This window comes from Mesoplodon bidens (genome assembly GCF_964165515.1).
Source record: "Mesoplodon bidens genome assembly, chromosome: 18".
NCBI lineage: Eukaryota > Metazoa > Chordata > Mammalia > Artiodactyla > Ziphiidae > Mesoplodon > Mesoplodon bidens.
Genome location: NC_138175.1, coordinates 55,631,835 through 55,652,912, shown reverse-complemented (window position 1 = coordinate 55,652,912; position 21,078 = coordinate 55,631,835). Strand labels below are relative to the sequence as shown.

Sequence of the window (21,078 nt, the reverse complement as noted above, 5' to 3'; positions counted from 1 at the left end):
TCACTAATCAGGGAAAAGCAAATCAAAGCCACCATGCTGTATCATTTCATACTTGTTAGAATGCTTATTATTTATTTTTTTAATAAATAAATTTATTTATATACTTATTTATTTATTTATTTTTTGGCTGCATTGGGTCTTCGTTGTTGTACGCGGGCTTTCTCTAGTTTCAGAGAGCGGGGGCTACTCTTTGTTGTGGTGTGCAGGCTTCTCATTGCGGTGGCTTCTCTTGCTGCGGACCACAGGCTCTAGGCGCACGGGCTTCAATAGTTGTGGCTTGCAGGCTCTAGAGAGCAGGCTCAGTAGTTGTGGCGCATGGGCTTAGTTGCTCCATGGCATGTGGGATCTTCCCGGAACAGGGCTCAAACCCATGTCCCCTGCATTGGCAGGCGGATTCTTAACCACTGCACCACCAGGAAGTCCCTAAGATGATTCTTAAAGAGACAAATGATAACAAATGTTGCCAAGGATGTTTGAGAAAAGGGAACAGTGGTACAGGCACTACAGAAAACAGTATGGTGGGTTCTCCAAAAATTATAAATAGAACTACCATATGACCCAGCAATCCCACTGCTGGTAACATATCCAAAGGAAATAAAATCAGGATCTCATAGAAGTACCAGTACTCCTATGTTCAATGCAGCATTATTCACAATAATCAAAGTATAGAAACAACTTAAATGAGCATCAACACAAGAATGGATAAAGAAAATGTTTTATAAACATACAATGCAATCTTATTCAGTCTTAACAAAGAAGGAAATCCTGTTCAACAACATGGAGAGCTCTGGAGGACTCTATGCTAAGTGAAACAAGACTGATGGAGAAAAATACTGTATGATCTCACTTTTATGTGGAACCTAAGATAGTCAAACTCATAGAATCAGAGTAGCATGTTGGTTGCCAGGGGTTAGCGGAGAGGGAAATGGGGAGATGGTGTTCAAAGGGTACAAAGTTTCAGTTATACAAGATAAATAAGTACTGGAGATCTACAATATGACATACTACCTATAGCTAACAATACTGTACATGGTAGTACTCATGTTAAGTGTTCTTACCTCAAAAAAAAGTGCCCCTCCCAAACTTATTGCTAGACTCAACTGGTGACACTAGGCAATTCTATCAAATGAGTGAAGAAAAACAGTATTTGTATACAATTTCTTCCAGAAAATAGACCATGAATACTTTTTAACTCAATTTCTGAGACTACTATTACCACGGTAACAAAAATAAAAGCACTTGAAGAAAGCAATAACTACTAACTAAATCCCACATAAAAAAATATGCAGGGGCTTCCCTGGTGGCGCAGTGGTTGAGAGTCCGCCTGTTGATGCGGGGGACGCGGGTCCGTGCCCCGGTCTGGGAGGATCCCACATGCCACGGAGCGGCTGGGCCCCTGAGCCATGGCCGCTGAGCCTGCGCGACTGGAGCCTGTGCTCCGCGGCGGGAGAGGCCACAGCAGTGAGAGGCCTGCGTACTGCAAAAAAAAAAAAAAAAAAAGCAAAAATTCTTACAAAATATTAGTGATAGAAATTAGCAATATATAGAAAGAGGGACTGCCCTCGTGGTCCAGTGGCTAAGACTCCAAACTCCCAATTCAGGGGGCCCAGGTTCGATCCCTGGTCAGGGAACTAGATCCCACATGCTGCAACTAGAGATCCCGTGTGCCGCAACTAAGACCTGGTACAGCCAAATAAATAAATATTTAAAACAAACAAACAATATATAGAAAGAACTGTACACGAAGACCAAAAGGGGTTCACTTGAGGGATGCAAGGCTGTTTTAACGTTTAAAAACCAACATAAATCACAGTAGCAACAGATTACAGTGGAAAAATCATAGCATCCTATCAACTGATGCAGAAGAAGCATTTGACAATATTCAACACTCAGTTTAAGCTTTCAGAGAACCAGGAATAGAGGGAAATTTCCTCAACTCAATAAAGAACACCTAAGAAAGCTTACCTTACAAAATCATTCTTAATGGTGAAAGACTGAATGCTTCCCCCACAGAGACTGAGGATAAGACAAGTATGTCCGCTTTTACCACTGTTAGTCAACATGCAATTAGAAGTTACGGCCAATGAAATAAGGGAATAAAAGGAAATAGAAGTGATAAAGGTCAGAAAGAAGATATAATAGTGTATCCATCAGCAGGAGGTATCATTGTGGTGGTGGGTTGAACAATCACCTCCCGCCACCAAAGGACAGCCACATGCTCACCCCTGTAACCTTCAAGTGTTAAGGATCTTGAGATGAAAGATTACCCTGGATTATCCGATAAACATGGTATAATCAGAAGGGGTTGAATAAGAAGGATGCCGTCGGACTTGGCCACATAGAAGTTGCTAGTGTGGTGGAAGCAGGACGGAGATAAAAAGATATTAAGATGGTACCTGGCTGACTTTGACGATGGATGAAGTGGCAAAGCATATAAGCAGGCTGCAGAATTTGCAAGTGCAAGGAAATAAATTCCTCCCTGGAATGTCAGGGTTACAGTTCTGTTAACATACCCATTTTAGACGTCTGACCTGAACTGAAAGAGAATAAATTTTATTGTTTTAATCCACCTAGTTTGTGGTAATTTCTTACCGCCTGATGAAATAAAATTTATATTTTAAGGCAAGACAAGAAAAACATTAACATAAAATTCTCTGTTTGGGCCTCCTCCCTCCCGAGTGTGCAGTGTGCATCTGCATCACACATTAACCACAGATCCTCAAACGTGGGAGTGCCTGCCCACCAACCGGAAAGGTCAAATTTTTTTCCTTTCGACACTAGCAATTTAACTTCTTAAAAGAATAGCGTCCTTTCCCAACTCTGTAGGGGGCCATGGTGACTTGCTGCTCGCGTTGTTGTATGTACTCACCTGGACTACGTATCCTTGGTGAACTTTATGTAAAATATCAGTATGTCATTTTGATGCACGATCCTTTGTCTCAAAAATGTGTATGACTGTACCTTGAACTCTAACAGCTGGAACAGTTCTCAGAGCTTTCTGAGAATCTGCTTCCTGGATTATAGCCCTCAATTTGGCGTGCATAAAATTCTCTTTTTTCTTCTTCTTCTTGATAGATAATTGAATTTTCGTCAACAAGCTGCATTAGGAAACTAATGAAATGATATATACAGACAAGTCCAAGTCATCTATGAATACCTCTAGAATAAGTGAGACTAGTAAATTCTAAGGATACAAGATCAACATTCAAAAATCTATTGTATTTCTATATAGTAGCAATTAACGCATGGAAACAAGTTAAAAATAACATGTCCGATTATTCAAAAAAGAAGTAGAAATGTGTTAATCAAACAAAACGTTGATGGGATTTTGATGCTGAAATCTATAAAATATTGGTGAAAGAAACCAAAGATCAGACAAATAAATAGACATACTACAGCCATTTATTGGAAGGCATAATATAGAAATGATGTCAAATGATCGCAAACTGATAGACAGGCTTAATGCATTTTCTATCAAGATATTTTGTAGGCACAAACAAGATTTTTCTAAAACTTATATGGAAAGGCAAAGGAACTAGAATAGCTAAAATATCTTAAGAAGAATAAATTGGTTGGAATCACTCATTCAATTCAAAACTTCTAATAAGATAAAAAGTAATCAAGACTGATATTTGTGGAGTGAGACATACAGAACGAGGGAACAAAACAGAGAACCCAGAAATAGCCCCACACAATTACTTGCAACTGAGTTTTGACAAAGGTACCAAGAAAACTGAATGAAGCAAGAATCTGAAAAAATTACACCATATCAACTGATCTTCCATACTAGGAAAAAAAAAAAGAAAGACTCTCCACCAAAACTTCACACCTATACAAATATTAGCTCAAACTTGGTCATAGCTTTAAACGTGAAATGTAAAACCATACTACTTTAAATTATAAGAGATTTAGAAAAGAAACCATAGGATAACATCCTCAGGATCTATCTATATATCTACCTAAGTTTTAACATATTTTGACTTTTAATTTTATTCTGCAGTATGCAACATTTCAGACTAAACTTGAGACTTAGTTATTCCTCATGTGAATGCTCTGATGTGGATTCTGTTGTGAAAAGTCTTGAAGAAATGTTAAATATTCATTACGTTTGTAAGGTTTCTTTCCATTATGAATTCTTTGGTGAATCCTGAGGGGACACTGTTGCTTCAAGGCCTTTCCACATTCAGTAAATTTCCCTGGTTTCTCTCAGGTATAAATCCTCTCATGACATCAAAGCCATGAATGTTTAATAAAAAGCCTTCCCACATTCATTACATTTGTAAGGCTGCTCCCCAGTAGGAATCTTGCGATGTTCTGTAGCTTTGATCTACAGATGAGAGCCTTTATACACACATTACATTCTTGTGGCTTCATCAATGATGTATATGCTGATGTCTAGTGAGTTGCGAAGTCTGTACAAGTCCTCTGTCCTATGTGTTACACTGATGTAATTTCTCTTTAGTGTGGACTCTCTGGTGTCAATCCATGCTTGAATTTGTGTTATTTTGCCACACTCGTTACATACATTGGTCAGGTTACTCTCTAGCATGAATTCTCCGATGACTTACAAGGCTTGAGTTTTGAGTGAAGACCTTGCCACACTCACTGCATCGGTAAGGTTTCTCTCCAGTGTGAATTTTCTTATGTCTGTTGAAGTTTGAGCAATGAATAAAGGATTTGCCACACTGATTACATTTGTAAGGTTTCTCTCCGGTATGAATCCGGCGATGACTAGGAAGGCTTGAACTCTGACTGAAGACCTTGCCACACTCATTACATTTGTAAGGTTTCTCTCTAGTATGGGTGACCTGATGATAATTAAGACTTGAATACACACCAAATGCTTTGCCGCACTCGTTGCATTTGTATGGCTTCTCCCCAGTATGAATTCTCCGATGACTTACGAGGCTTGAGTTTTGAGTGAAGACCTTCCCACACTCACTACATTTGTAGGGTTTCTCTCCAGTGTGCATGACCTGATGTCGAGTGAGGTGGGACCTCTGATTAAAGGCTTTGCCACATTTATTACATTTGTATGGTTTCTCTCCAGTATGAATCCTGCGATGATTAGTAAGGCTTGAACTCTGACTAAAGACTTTGCCACACTCATTACATTTGTAAGGTTTCTCTCTAGTATGGACAACCTGATGATAAATAAGACTTGAATACACACTAAAGGCTTTGTCACACTCGCCACACTGGTAGGGTTTCTCTCCGGTATGAATTCTGCGATGACGTACAAGGTGTGAACTGTAACTGAAGCCCTTACCACATTCCTCACACTTGTGATGTTTCCCTCTTGTGTGGATTCTTTGATGTCTAGTGAGATGTGAGCTCTGATTAAAGGCTTTGCCACATACATTACATTTGTAAGGTTTCACACCTGTGTAGATTACCTGATGGTTAGTGAGATGTGAGCCATGATTAACTGCTTTGTCATACTCATCACATTTGTAAGGTTTTTCCCTAATGTATGCTTTCTGGTCTTGTGTGAGTAATGAAGAATGCCAGAAATCATTCCCATATTCATTAAAAATGTTGGTTTGGACACTGGGAAGAATTCTCTGAAGTACTGAAAATGAGGAACCACTGTTGTTAGACTTCTCAACTTGATGATACGCATAAAATTGCCCTTCAGTTGGAAATATCTGCAGTTCGGCCAGATGTGACTGAAAGCTTAGTCCGAGCCTGTTTTCAATAGGCTTGTTTCCTTCATCTCTTCTACCATGTTGATCTCTTCTACCAGTAAGATTTTGTTTACAGGTGACAGGCACTCCTCTGTAATTTCTTTTGTCATTTCTCCACTGGTACTCAAAGTCACACATATTTTTCTGGATTTCCCTATAGCCATAGTCCTCAGTCTCACAGCTTTCATGTCTTTCCAACAACACTGTTTGCAACATTTCCCCTGTATGACTGTTCTCTTTTGGTGCTGATTCCTTGATCACACATTTAAGAGAGGTATCTACAAGACATAAAGAATCGTATGTCTCCTATTAATTACAGTTTGGAAAGAAATATTTCATATTGAAGAACATAATATCATATCAGAAGTACTACATATTTTGAACAGTTAAGAAATGTTGCAACCATGATCTTCAGTTTTTAGGAACACAAAGGGAATGAGATTCTTTCATAAAGAAAGGGTGGGACTTCCCTGGTGGCACAGTGGTTAGGAAGCTGCCTGCCAATGCAGGGGACACGGTTCGATCCCTGGTCCGGGAAGATCCCACATGCCACAGAGCAACTAAGCCCATGCGCCACAACTACTGAGCCTGAATTCGAGTCCGCGAGCCACAACTACTGAGCCCACGTGCCACAACTACTGAAGCCCGCGTGCCTAGAGCCCATGCTCCACAACAAGAGAAGCCACCACAATGAGAAGCCCGCGCACTGCAACGAAGAGTAGCCCCCGCTCACCGCAACTAGAGAAAGCCCACGTGCAGCAATGAAGACCCAACGCAGCCAAAAATGAATAAATTAGGGGAAAAAAAAGAGAGAAAGGGTGATTACATGTATTTCAAATTAATTTTAGGGAAGCCTACTTTAAACAATCAATGGCTGAAACACCCATAGTGTACCCATGTTAGCCCTGAAAGAGGGGTATTTTTGTACCATGACCCCAAAGCACATACCACTTCACAGAAAACATATGGCGGCTTCAGATTTGAAGAGATAAAGATATTACACATATTTACTGCATATCGATTGTGTACCAATAAGTGCTAAAGCACAGTACTCTAATGGTAAATAAGCCATAATTTTAACTAATGAGTAATATAAATAAATGGCAGTTTAGAAGTGGAAATGAAGTTTAATAAAACAATGTTATAGGGCTTCCCTGGTGGCGCAGTGGTTGAGAGTCCGCCTGCCGATGCAGGGGACACGGGTTCGTGCCCCGGTCTGGGAGGATCCCACATGCCGCGGAGCGGCTGGGCCCGTGAGCCATGGCCGCTGAGCCTGTGCGTCCGGAGCCTGCGCTCCGCAAGGGGAGAGGCCACAACAGTGAGAGGCCCGCATAACGCAAAAAAAAAAAAAAAAAAAAAAAAAAAAACAATGTTATAAAAATACAGTAATTCTCTGAATACCAGTTATAAGAGTCATAGAACTATATTCACTCAGAATGGCCATTCTGCAACACTAACCAGTGATGTGAGTCAGTTATACTGCATAATACCCACTGAAAAGCCATCATCTATAAATCATAATGAAAATTAGCAAACAGTGATAAAACATGATGGAAAAGAATGTATATATGTGTAGGTATGACTCAGTCACTCTGCTGGACAGCAGTAATTAACACAACATTGTAAATCAACTATACTTCAATTAAAAAAAGAAAATTAGTAAATAAAACATTCTAGTAAGCTATGATAAAACCAGGGTATAAATAATAAGTAACCGCAATTATACGAAACTATTGTTTGTGAAATTCTCAACAAATCCTTCTGAAGAAAAAAAAAAGCAAGGGCTTCTGTTCCAGAACCAACACAAAACGGGAACTGAAATTTACCTTAAGACCACTGACTTTTTGAAAGAGAAAGACAAATACCATGTGATATCACTCATATATGGAATCTAAAATATGGTACATGGGACTTCCCTGGTGGTCCAGTGGTTAGGACTCTGTGCTTTCACTGCTGAGGGTGAGGGTTCAATCCCTGGTGGAGGAACTAAGATCCTGCAAGCCACACGGCAAAAAAAAAAAAAAAAAAAAAAGGCACAAATGAAACAGAAACAGACTCACAGACATAGAGAACAGACATGTGGTTGCCAAGAGGGAGGGTGAGCGGGGGAGATATGGATTGGGAGTTTGGGATTAGCAGATGCAAACTACTATATACAGAATGAATAGACAACAAAGTCCTACTGTACAGCACAGGGAACTATACTCAATATTGTGTGATAAATCATAATGGAAAAGAATATAAAAAAGGATGTATACATAGGTATAACTGAATCACTTTGCTGTACAGCAGAAATTAACACAACACTGTAAATCAACTATACTTCAATTTTTTTTTTTTTTTTGGCCAAGCGGCTTGCAAGATCTTAGTTCCCCGACCAGGGATTGAAACTGGGCCCTCAGCATTGAGAGTGCAGAGTCCTAACCACTGGACCTTCAGGGAATTCCCAACTATACTTCAATTTTTAAAAAGTTTTTTTAAAAAGACACTGTTAAGAAAATGAAAACACCAGCTACAGACTAGGGGAAAGTATTTGCACGATAGATATCTCATCATGGACTTGTGTCCAGGTTATAGAAAGAACTCTCAAAACTAAGAAAACAATGTGTTTTGAAAAATAAGCAAGGGAACTATATTCAATAACCTGGGGTAAACCATAATGGAAAACAATGTGAAAAAGAATGTATATGTATATATATAACTGAATCACTCTGCTGAACAGCAGAAATTAACACATTGTAAATCAAGTACACTTCAATTAAAAAAAAAGAGAATAAAAAAAGTTAAAAAGCGTAGAGGCTAGGGAGTAACGGGCATGTGGGCAGTGTGTGTACTTGCCAACCTGTGGGAAGATAAATGCATTCGGACACTTAAAAGTGACTTAGGAAAAAAGAGAAACTGACTTAGCAAGTAGCATAATATTGTCCCATTCTTAACTATAGGACATGGGGCAAAAAGGAAGAGATCTAAAAGGAAGGGAGTGCAGGGGCTTCCCTGGTGGTCCAGTGGGTAAGACTCTGCGCTCCCAATGCAGGGGTCCTGGGTTCAATCCCTGGTCAGGGAACTAGATAGCGCATGCATGCTGCTAGTAAGGAGCCCGCATGCCGCAACTAAGACCCGGTGCAGTCATCAATCAGTCAATCAATGGGAGGAAGTACAATGATGAGGGAAGAAACCAGGTCTAGAAACACAGAGTAGAATAACTGCTGCCTGGGGCTGGGGGTTATGGAAATGGGGAGAGGTTGATAAAAGGGCACACAATTTCCGTCACAAGATGAATGAGGTCTGAAAATTTCACGTAAAACTTGATGACTATAGTGGATAATACTATAAAACTAAAATGTGCTATGAGAGTAGAACTTAAGTGTTCTCCCCAAGAAAAAAAAAAAGTATGTGAGGTAACTTATGTTAATTAACTTGATGGGAATCCTTTCACAATGTATATGTGTATCAAATCATCGCGTTGTACACTTTAAATATATTACAATTTTATTTGACAACTATATCTCAATAAAGCTAAACAAACAATTTCAAAAATTCACCCACTGATTGTGTCCTAAACGCACAGAGCATAGTATAATATGCAGACATCTAGCTCTCTTCCAAGAACTACTGAATCAAAAGCACAGGGGTAGAAAAGAGGGAACTGGATATTTTAAGTTTGCCATAAGATTTTATGCATATTTAAGCTCTGGAATCACCCTTGATCATGAAATGGGAAGATCATACGAAGAAAGGACAAGTTCAAAGTCCTCATGCTACATTATGAAGCTTTTCATTTCTGAGTCAACAGGGCTTTGATCTCAGGCAGGCAATGTAGGGGTTCCCAAGAGGTACACAAGGGAAAATGCAAAGATACCCAAGGACAGGTCCCGACTGCTGGAGGGAAGTTATCCTCACCCAGGGAGATCAGGTTCCTGTAGGTCTCCAACATCACGTCCCTGTACAAGGCCCTCTGAGCAGGGTCCAGGCATTCCCACTCCTCCTGAGTGAATTCGATGGCCACATCCTTGAATGTCAACTGTGCCTGAAATGAAAACACATTTCACCAACGGGCCATGAGAAGAGTCCTTATTTTCACACAAAATGAGAAGAGGAGAGAGAGGGGAAAGGATCGATTAGACTGAAGTGAGTATTGTTACAGATCCACTTATGGTATTTTTGAGCAAGTTATGTGTCCCTAATTTTGGTTTATTATACTTCTCCATAAGAGGTTATGATAGCCTCTACATCAGTGTGGACTTCCCATTTTTGTGGACAATACAAGAAACACACACAATCAACACAGGATTATCTGAATAGAAATGTGAGATATGCTCCACACACCAAGTTATATTCAATGTCTAGAGGAACAAGAGCAGGAATGACGTCTTCAAAGATGACAATGTCTATAGTGGCTTTAAAGAAACTGTGATGACAGCAACAGTAATCTCAAAAAGCGTTTGAACACTTCTCATGTGCTACGCATTCCTCTAAATGCTTTGCATGTACTAACTCGTATAATAACGTAATACCAAATTAAAAAATATCTGACCCAGCGATCCCACTACTGGGCATATGCCCTGAGAAAACCATAACTCAGAAGGACACAGGCACCCCAATGTTCACAGCAGCACTATTTACAATGGCCAGGACATGGAAGCAACCTAAATGTCCATCAAGAGAGGAATGGATAAAGAAGATGTGGTACATATATACAATGGGATATTACTCCGCCATAAAAAGGAATGAAATTGGATCACTTGTAGAGACATGGATGGACCTAGAGACTGTCATACAGCGTGACGTAAGTCAGAAAGAGAAAAACAAGTATCATATATTAATGTATATATGTGGAATCTAGAAAAATGGTATAGATGATCTTATTTGCAAAGCAGAAATAGAGACACAGATGTAGAAAACAAATGTATGGATACCAAGGGGGAAAAGGGGGGGAGTGGGAGGAATTGGGAGATTGGGATTAACACATATACACTATTGATACTACATATAAAATAGATAACTAATGAGAACATACTGTATAGCACAGGAAACTCTACTTAATGCACTGTGGTGACGTAAATGGGAAAGAAATCCAAGAAAGAGGGGATATATGTATATGTATAGCTGATTCATTTTGCTGTACAGTAGAAACTAACACATTATAAACCAACTCTACTCTAATAAAAATTAATTTAAAAAATTAAAAAGAAATTTTGAAAAGAATCAAAAAAAGAGTGGATACATGTATAACCGATTCACTTTTCTGCACACCTGAAAGTAACAACATTGTAAATCAACTATATTCCAGTAAAATTAAAATATTAAACTAAATAAATAAACAAAACAGAAAGAGACTCACAGACATAGAAAACAAACTTATGGTTACCAAAGGGGAAAGGGGGGGTGGGGGTGGGGATAAATTAGGAGTTTGGGATTAACATACACACACTACTGCATATAAAACAGATAACCAACAAGGACCTACTGTATAGCACAGGGAACTTTACTCAACAGTCTGTAATAACCTACATGGGAAAAGAATCTGAAAAAGAATTGATATATGTATATGTATAACTGATTCACTTTGCTGCACACCTGAAACTAACACAACACTGTAAATCAACTATACTCCAATAAAAATTATTTTTAAAATATATAAATAAGTAAAATTAAAAAAAACATAATAAAAAGATCTGGTGGGTGGGGGAGGGATAAATTGGGAGTTTCGGATTGACAATACACACAGTGCTATGTTTAAAATAGATAACCAGGGACTGCCCTGGTGGCGCAGTGGTTGAGAATCCGCCTGCCAATGCAGGGGACACGGGTTCAAGCCCTGGTCTGGGAAGATCCTACATGCCACGGAGCAACTAAGCCTGTGCGCCACAACTACTGAGCCTGCGCCCTAGAGCCCACGAGCCACAACTACTGAGCCTGCACGCCTAGAGCCCGTGCTCCACAACAAGAAAGGCCACCACAATGAGAAGCCCACGCACCGCAACGAAGAGTAGCCCCCGCTCCCTGCAACTAGAGAAAAGCCCATGCGCAGCAACGAAGACCCAACGCAGCCAAAAATAAATAAATAAATACATAAATTAAAAAAAATAAAATAGATAACCAACAAGAACCTACTGTATAGCACAAGCGACCCTGCCCAATACTCTGTAATCACCTAAATGGGAAAAGAATTTGAAAAAGAACAGATACCTGTGTATGTATAACTGAATCACTTTGTTGTACACCTGAAACTAACACAACATTGTTAATCAACTATACTCCAATATAAAATTTAAAACAATTTTTTTAAATTAAAAAAAAAAAAAAGATCTGGTCCCATCCATCTTAAGGCAGAGACAGCTGTATCACCGACATTCTAAGAAATTTGCCTCAGGTCAAACTGCTAAAGATGGTAGAACAAACATATAAACCCAGGTGTTTAGATTCTGAATTTAAATGTAAAGAATTTAAGTCATATAAAAGCATCAAAGGTACATTGACAGAGGGTTCCCTGAGGAAACCTGAAACAAGTTCAAGGCTAACAACCTAGAACTACATAAAATGTCATCATGCAGACATGCACACACACGCACATACATGTTACTCTTTTTATAACTATTTAACTCATTAATGTCATAGTGTAGAAAAAATTTAACGCAATGAAAAATACATATGATGTAATTTCAACAACTAAATAATATGTAACTTTTTTTAAGTTTATTTATTTATTTATTTATAATTTTTTTGGCCGCACCACGCAGCTTGTGGGATCTTAGGTCCCCAACCAGGGATTGAACCTGTGCCCCCTGCAGTGGAAGCGTGGAGTCTTAACCACTGGACCGCCAGGGAATTCCCATACCTAACTTATTTAGAAATAATGATATGTATTTTATAAGAACCATGGGCTTGAGCATCCATGCACTCATACACACACATATACACACTTAAATTTACTGAAATAAGAGTTGTCTCTTGATGACCACAATGGAGCTTCTTCAAGTTCCACATCACTGGGTCCTCATGAGACAGAATCTAAGTGGAGATGACAGGTTCTGAGGGAAGGACCCGGGTGACTGTGACTGTACAGGTGTCAGGCAGGACACTTCAGAGTCAGACAAGATCAGTGAGTCCAAAGAAGGGCATTTCAGGAAGGACAGAGAAATCAACTGAGAAAATGACTTTACCTGAGAAAGAGCCATTCCTGACTCTCCTTCTCTCCTCTCCCTCCTCTTCAGGGCTTCTTCCTCAGACAACGTGAGTCTTTAGAGGTCGATCCTGAAAGTGGAAAAGATGCTGTTTAATGCTCAGAATCGACACACCCCCTTCCTGAGTCACCACCACACACACAGGGAAGCCCTCAGCACGTGGGACAGACAGTCCTCTGCTGCCCCGTCCCAGGAGGGGACTCAGGACAGTAACTCCCACACAGACCAACAGGTGAGTTTCCCACCCTTTCCTTCACATCACGCTCCCCTCCTGGTGAGGCCCTCACGTCCCCAGCAGCAGCGGGCACCTCAGCGGGACCCGACGATCCCCTGCAGGTCACAGACCAGCCCCGATCCATCCCCACGCAGAGCAGGGTCCCCTTGCCTCTCCCAAGGGCTCATCTCAGCCTCAGAAAGGGAAGATCCAGAGCCCTGGTGCTCAGTGCAGGCCACAGATCAGAGTCCTTTGGGGGCACCTTAAAACATTTCTGGGGCCATGCCCCACCCAGCTAAACTGGACGAGACTCTTTGATGGGGGGAGGGGTACAAAGCGTCTGCAAAATGCCTCATCCGTGTCACGTGAAGCCGGGGGGCAAGCCGGCCCGTCTCCCACCTTCTTTCCGTCTCCCACCTTCTTTCCGTCTCGTTTCGACCCGTGGTGAACTGCTGTCACCAGGGCTCAGCCAGTGGACGGAGCAGCAGGAGGAGGAAACGTGCAGAGCGGGCGTCATGGACCAGAGGTGGGGGTGAGGGTGTGGCTGGCATGTTAACTGGGAGGGCGGTGGTCAGAGAAGGCTCCACTCAGACGCTGACATCAGACCACAGACCTGCGGGAGGAAGCGTGTTTGCCACCTGCGTCTCCTGAGTCCGACAGTTCTAGGCACAGAGACACCCCCGTGAGGGCCCTGACAGTACAAACTTCATCCCTGGAGAGGGAAAGAGGGCTGGGTGGCTGCAGCAGGGTGAGGAGGAGGAGGCGGGCGGGAGGGGAGGTCCGAGAGGCACCGGGGGAAGCTGAGGAGGAAGGGCCTTGGTCTCCAAGCATGTTTCTCCCATCTCTCAAAAGAATTTTAGAAATTATGTATTGTTTCTCTCACTTTAAGTAAACATCTAATGTTTCTTTTACCTTATACATTAAAACACTGACAAATAATGGAATGCATACTTCAAATCATGCCGAGATATTCACAGGGTCGCCCTTAACTGCGATGTGGAGGATGGCAGGCAGAACAGGGTTGGGGGAGGTCAAGACCAGTTCCGGACAAATTAAGGTGGAGATGCCTGTTAGACGTCCCCAGCAGAGATGTCGAGGAGACAGCGGGACACAGGACTGACAGTTTAAGGCAGAAGTCTGGATGGGGAGGATAAACTGCGAGACACGTAGGTGGTGTCGAAAGCCATATGATGAGATGATGAGGAAAGGCAGCGGGTACAGACAGAGAAGAGGTGCCAGGACTCAGCCTTGGGATGCACCCCCATTCAGAGACCAGGGATTCAGCAGAGGGAACTAAGAAGTGAACACGGAGGGGAGAAGAAAATAAAACAAATAGGTAGATAGGCTTATAAAGGTTAGTGAGACGTCCTCAAAACCATGGAAAGAAAGTGTTTCAAGGAAGAGGGAGTGAGGACCTGTGCCACCTGCTGCTGACAGGAAAAGCAAATGTGCACAGGAAGTTAAATACTGGATTTAGAAACGAGGTCATACACTGTTGGTGGGAATGTAAACTGGTGCAGCTACTATAGAAAACAGTATGGAGGTTCCTCAAAAACTAAAAACAGAGTTGTCATATGATCCAGCAATCCCACTTCTGGGCATATATCCAGACAAAACTACAAGTCAAAAAGATACATGCACCCCTATGTTTACAGCAGTATTATTCACAGTAATCAAGACATGAAAACAACCTAAGTGTTCACTGACAGATGAATGGATAAAGAAGATGTGGTGTGTACACACACACACACACACACACACACACAATGGAATACTACTCAGCCATAAAAAAGAATGAAGTAATGCCATTTGCAGTAACAGGGATGGACCTAGAGATTATCATGTTGACTGAAGTAAGTCAGAGAAAGACAACATATGGTATCACTTATATGTGGAATCTAAAATATGACACAAGGGGCTTCCCTGGTGGGGCAGTGGTTAAGAATCCACCTGCCAATGCAGGGGACATGGGTTCGATCCCTGGTCCGGGAAGATCCCACATGCCGTGGAGCAAATAAGCCCGTGCACCACAGCTACCGAGCCTGTGCTCTAGAGCCGGCGAGCCACAACAACAGAGCCCGCGCGCCTAGAGCCCGTGCTCTGCAACAAGAGAAGCCACCGCAATGAGAAGCCCGCGCACTGTGACGAACAGTAGCCCCCCCTCACCGCAACCAGAGAAAGCCCGCGCGCAGCAACAAACACCAATGCAGCCAAAAATAAATTAAATAAATAAATAATTTATAAATAAATAAAATATGACACAAACGTATATACAAAACAGAAACAGAATCATGGACATGGAGAACAGACTGGTGATTGCCAAGGGGAACTATATTCAATATCCTGTATTAAACCATAACAGAAAAGAACATGAAAAAGTATATTATATATACACACACACACATATATATAAATGAATCACTTTGCTCCACAGCAGAAATTAACACACTGTAAATCAACTACACTTCAATAAAATAAATTAAAAAAAAAAAAAGAAACGAGGAGGTCATCAGCGACTCTGAAAAAGAAAGTGTCAGTGACATGGAGGATGTGAAAGGTTAATTGGATGAGGTTCAAGTGAAGAACTGAAGAACATACACAAGTTTTTAGGGCCTTGTGCTCTGAAATGGAGCACAGGAAAGGGGTACTTCCTAGAGAGGGAAATGTAGTTAATAGAGAATGTCTTGTTTTAAAGATGGAAGAAAGGAGTGAATAAAAAATTGGGGGAGGGTGTTTAAGATGGACAATACCACCATTACAAATGACCAGAACATTGGGGTTGACGTATGCACACTACTATGTCTAAAATAGATAACCAACAAGGACGTACCGTATAGTACAGGGAACTCTATTCACTATCTTGTACAACATAGTGAATAGAGTTATTCTTTTCTGTAACAGAAAAGAATCTGAAAGTGAATATATATATATATATATATATATATATATATGAATAACTGAATCACTTTGCTGTACACCTGAAACTAACACAACATTGTAAATCAACTATACATCAATTAAAAAACACAAACAAAAAACAATACAAAAACGACAACAACAAACGACCAAAACGATTGCTGAGGTAGGCAAATTGAAGACGCAGTGGAGGAAGGATGCCATACTGTCTGGAGACTGAGTGGGGCTGGCAACTGGGGCACAACTGCCAGGTCAGACACACACCAAGTGCTACTTGTACGCCCTCTGGCGTGGCCTTCATCCTGGGGGACTGATCAGCCTTCCTCACAAGTGAGCGGGGAGCTGACCAGGAGCAGAGGACGGTGGTCAAGCTGAGAGTCCTTCCCTCAAATCACTCTCCTCCCTCTCAAAAGGTGGCAAAGGCAAGGGCAAGTTCCGCCAGGATCGCAGCGAGCTGACCCACAGGTGGCTGCCACCGGAGGAGAGGAGACGCACGTTAGCAAAGAAAGAGGCGACCCTCGGCGGAAAGAGAAGAGGCCTCCTGGCTGCCCAGACTCTTCAACGGAGGAAGGATCCTGGTGTGTAAATTCTCACTTTGCTATGACATTGGCTTAAGTGGTCACAGCCCCCAATCCAAGGGTCTTGGGATTGTGCAAACGGAGGGTTGAAGAGCAGGAAGTGTGTGTGTCTGAACAGAACATTAGAGACGAAGGTGGAAGGCCTGAAGGGAGGGGACACAGGAGAGGCACCAATAGACAAACCATGTTTCCCATCTCAGGTCACTCACCTGCGGAAGCATCACCTTCCGCTGTTCTAGAGAAGAGAGCAGAGAGAGAGGGAGGAGGGTGTGCTGGGGGCAACTGTGCTGGTGGGAAAGAAGATACCCTTTCTCTGAATATGAACCCACCAGCTCACCCTGTCCTATACTAGTCACTGCTGAAGAGAGGGTCCCCCAGTGAGGATGCACAGAGCTTCCCCTTCTCCAATTCCCGAGTCTCCCTGCCACCATCAGGGCTGTTGCCCCCGAAAGCCAGCATTCCCCATCCTCTCCCCAGCTGCCTACCCAGGACCTCGTGCTCCTGCTCGCTGAAGATATATCCCTGTTGCAAAGTGAGTTTGGAACATCTGGCCTCTCTGCTCCCCCAGGTGCACTGTGACTCTGCGTGGGTGGGTGGGTGGTGGTATGTGTGACCAGTAGAGAGTAATCCCCACTGGCCTAGCAGCAAGGAAGCTAGGCTGTATCTTTTCAAGGAGAGTGTGACCTAGCCCTAGAGATTCTCATCTAAGTGAAGTAAAGCCAGACAGAGAAAGACAAATATCATACTGGTTATATGCGGAATCTAAAAAAAAAGAAATCGATTATATGTGGAATCTAAAAAAAAAAAGAAAAATATATGTATGAACTGATTTACAAAACAAATAGACCCACACAGAAAACAAACTTATGGTTACTGAAGGGGAGAGGAGGGGGGAGGGATAAATTAGGAGTTTGGGATTAAAATATTCACTACTGCATATAAAACAGACGACCAATAAGGACCCACTATATAGTACAGGGAACTATACTCTATATTTTGCAGTAACCTATAAGGGAAAAGAATCTGAAAAGGTATATATATATATATCCTATGTATATCTGTATAAAACTGCATCACTGTGCTGTACACCTGAAATTAACACAACTATAAATCAACTACAGTTCAAAAAAAACAAAAACAAAAAGAGTCCCAAGGATGAGCCTTTCTGCTGCAGGTGTTTCGCTGGGGTGTCGTTGCCCTCTGATTTTTCACAGACCTTGCCCTACATCATGGCCCCCTTGTAAGCTCTCTGACAGTGTTTTGCCTACCCACTCCCAGTAAGTTCTCCCTAATGAAAACCATCTGCCAGTTGAGCTGTTCCCCTTCTGGAATCAGACGCTCTTACAAACTCCCATGGGGTCTCACAGCCTCCCCAGACACTCCGTGATGAACCCCGCTCCCGCTATGAAATCCCACAAGCCCCAGTAACTCATGAATTCACAACGGAATAACACATAGAGAGACACCCAAGGACCTACCGAAACAAGACATCATGTTTTCATTCATGGTGACTCCATCCCACACACTGGCACGACCAAAATCTACCAGAGAAAAAGAGATGTCTACACGGGTGCACATGCCCCACTGAGACGCCAACATCTTTCAGAAACACTCCGAATTCTCACGTGAGTCTTCCAAAATGCGTGTGAAACCTTTTAGCCTTGCGACTCAAAATAACCCCAGATACCAAAGGTACCCCCCAAATACACTCTGAGACGTTCCCTATAAATGCTCTGGTTTGGGCAGTGATTCCTGCAAACCGCATGGAAGTCACCGTGTGGAGTGGGTGCTGGGGGGCGCCCGCTAGATCCCGCGCCTCAGGACCAAGGCACCCATCCTCCTGCACCCACAGCTCCCTATGGGCTCAGCTCAGGCCTTGGTTGTAACGTTGCAGGATATCGTTTCTCTCGGCCGAATTGCACTTCTGTCATTCCTCAAGTGTGCCCGTGAGTTTCCCCCTTAAACCCACATATGCAAATCTCAGTCTTGGCATCTGTGTCCCGGGGAACCTGACCTAAGACAGTGGCACCCCAAAACGCAGCCCCGTTAACCCATTTCCACGCGCTCTTCGCAGATCTTAGACTCCCTTGCCAACGCTTCCACACACCCCTTTAATCCCACAAACACACTTGGGACAGGTGCACACACTATACATTGGGCTTATCTAGAGGCCCGCTCTAGCTTCCACGGCCCTTTTGGAGACGCCTATGGGCTCCCCTCTGCTTCCCCCCTTTTCTACTCCGCCTCCACACGAGCAAACTGGACTGAAAGTCACAGGGACCTCTGGGCACAGACAGTGCAGTACTGCATGCAAACTGCAAACAGAAGGACACCAGGCCTTCAGTATGGAGGCCAAGAAGTGAGCCCTGTTGGGAACACCTGCCCGCAACCGGGGACAACACGCATTCCGGTTTAAAAACAGTTGAGGGAATTCCCTGGTGGTCCAGTGGTTAGGGCTCCGAGCTCTCACTGCTGAGGGCCCGGGTTCGATGCCTGGTCGGTCGGGAACTAAGATCCCACAAGCCGAGGGGTGTGACCGAAAAAAAAAAAAAAGGGAAAAACAAACCCACAGCTGAAAATTGGCTGTAGTGAGCTCAGTGAGGACGTCACAGGGAGAGAGAGAAGCCCCAGATCTCTTCGAAGAGGCTACCGTTGTCTCGTCTTCTCCCACTCACAGCAACTTACGAGAGTCCCCACCTCTTAGGTGGGTGCCTTTCATGCCTCCTTAGGTTCCTGACCTTCTCCCCACCCTTGTTGAAGGGAAACTAGGGTCCCTGACTCTGAGAAGGTGACCTGGTGGAAGGCAAAGCTCCTGCCCAAGATGGTAACTGGTCCCTGGTGACACGCACAGTCTGGAAGACCTGGGGGTTAAAGTCAGACAATGACACAGCAGGCCGAACGTGGGGACACCTCAGCACACTGGGGGAGGACACCAGGTACTCAGGGATTTGCTCCTTTTTGAGTAAAATAAGGAACCACAGGTGGTTTAGATTAACTGGTGCTGAAATTTCCAGAAGCCAAATGGCACCCATCCTCATCCCTGCCTCTTGATCTATGCTGAGGAGTACTCAGCCCAACCCCAATGTTAAGAGGCGGCAGCCATTCTGTAAGCAAGTTAGTCTCTGTGTTCTCCAATGGAGGGGAACTGGGAATGACTGAAAATAATCAACAGAGAAGAGCATTTCTGATATGAGTGACTGATCTGGAGACAATAAAACCAGCGTTAACGTGACAGATATTGACTGGTGAAGGGAACCTTACATGAATGGCCTGGAGGGGTGGCGACACATCTCTAAGCCTAGACCTAAAGGAGGAGAAAGGGCCAGAGCCAGGACGATTTAGGGTAAGAGCAGGGACTTAAGACAGAAAAGGTTTTGGTGTCTGGGACCAGAGAAACAGCAAATGTGACCGGGGCAGAGTGAACCATGAGAACAGGGTCAGCTCCCAGGATGAGGCTGGGGACACTGGTAGGGCCCTGAGGATGACACAGGGCTGAGTAGCCACAGGGAGGAGTCGGGATTTCGTGCTGATGATGAGGAGACCTAATGGAGGGTTCAATGCCAGGTAGTGGCATGATTTACCTACAGACTTACCCCTGATAACTCTAAGGCAGGGATAAGCCCTCTAAAGATGGTCTCGCTGTCTGAGCCCATGCCCCTGCTTCCAACCTTCCCCCTTCCGCCCTCGTTTTGGAGGATTAGGACCCATTAAAAAAATTCTCATGGCAACTAGGCATTCCATCCAATGACTGCCACATGCAGACACACACTGAATCTTACTAACCATTTCAGGGGTTGGTATCACTCGATTCAGAGTTGCTGCTTTAGCCCATCATCTCCTCGCTGAGGTGGGCTCACTGGGCCCCGGAGAGGGGGTCATTTCATCAAGTTACCCTGAGAAGGTCTGAGCTGAGTGAGCAGAACCAGACGGAACTGAATTCTGAAAAGGTGGCCCGGAGAGGCTAGTGGGCAGAGTTTAGCCTTATCGATCTCCCTTAAAAATTCCAGGACTGGGCTTCCCTGGTGGCGCATTGGTTGAGAATCTGCCTGCCAATGCAGGGGACACGGGTTCGAGCCCCGGTCTGGGAAGATCCCACATGCCGCGGAGCAACTGGGCCCGTGGGCCACAACTGCTGAGCCTGCGCGTCTAGAGCCTGTGCTCCGCAACAGTGAGAGGCCCGCGCACCGCAATGAAGAGTGGCCCCTGCTCGCTGCAACTAGAGAAAGCCCTCGCACAGAAACGAAGACCCAACACAGCCAAAAAATATATATATATTTCCGGGACTTCCCTGGCAGTCCAGCGGTTAAGAATTCACTTTCCAACGCAGGGGGTGCAGGTTCGATCCCTGGTCGGGGAATTGGGATCCCACATGCCTCGCGGCCAAAAAAGCAAATCATAAAACAGAACTAATATTGTAACAAATTCAATAAAGACTTTAAAAATGGTCCACATCCAAAAATCTTAAAAAAAAAATTCCAGGACCATCTTTCACATGCCTG

The 21,078-nt window shown here is 43.3% G+C and overlaps 1 protein-coding gene across 3 annotated transcripts; it reads right to left on the bottom strand.

Moving 5' to 3' along the window:
• Nucleotides 1–3,369: 3,369 nt before the first annotated feature.
• On the bottom strand, nucleotides 3,370–12,920 carry LOC308605933 (uncharacterized protein). 3 transcript variants are annotated; one of them, XM_081216318.1, is made up of 3 exons: nucleotides 12,851–12,920; nucleotides 9,588–9,714; nucleotides 3,370–5,965 (listed from the first exon to the last, which is right to left on the bottom strand). In XM_081216318.1, exons 1-3 carry the CDS (start codon nucleotides 12,863–12,865, stop codon nucleotides 4,536–4,538), a joined length of 1,572 nt encoding a protein of 523 aa, XP_081072444.1. In that variant the 5' UTR covers nucleotides 12,866–12,920; the 3' UTR covers nucleotides 3,370–4,535. The 3 variants fall into 3 exon arrangements, with proteins under 3 accessions (XP_081072444.1, XP_081072445.1, XP_081072446.1); XM_081216319.1 differs by lacking the exon at nucleotides 12,851–12,920 and having other exon boundaries at nucleotides 9,547–9,623; XM_081216320.1 differs by lacking the exons at nucleotides 9,588–9,714; nucleotides 12,851–12,920 and adding an exon at nucleotides 7,514–7,678.
• Nucleotides 12,921–21,078: the final 8,158 nt, after the last annotated feature.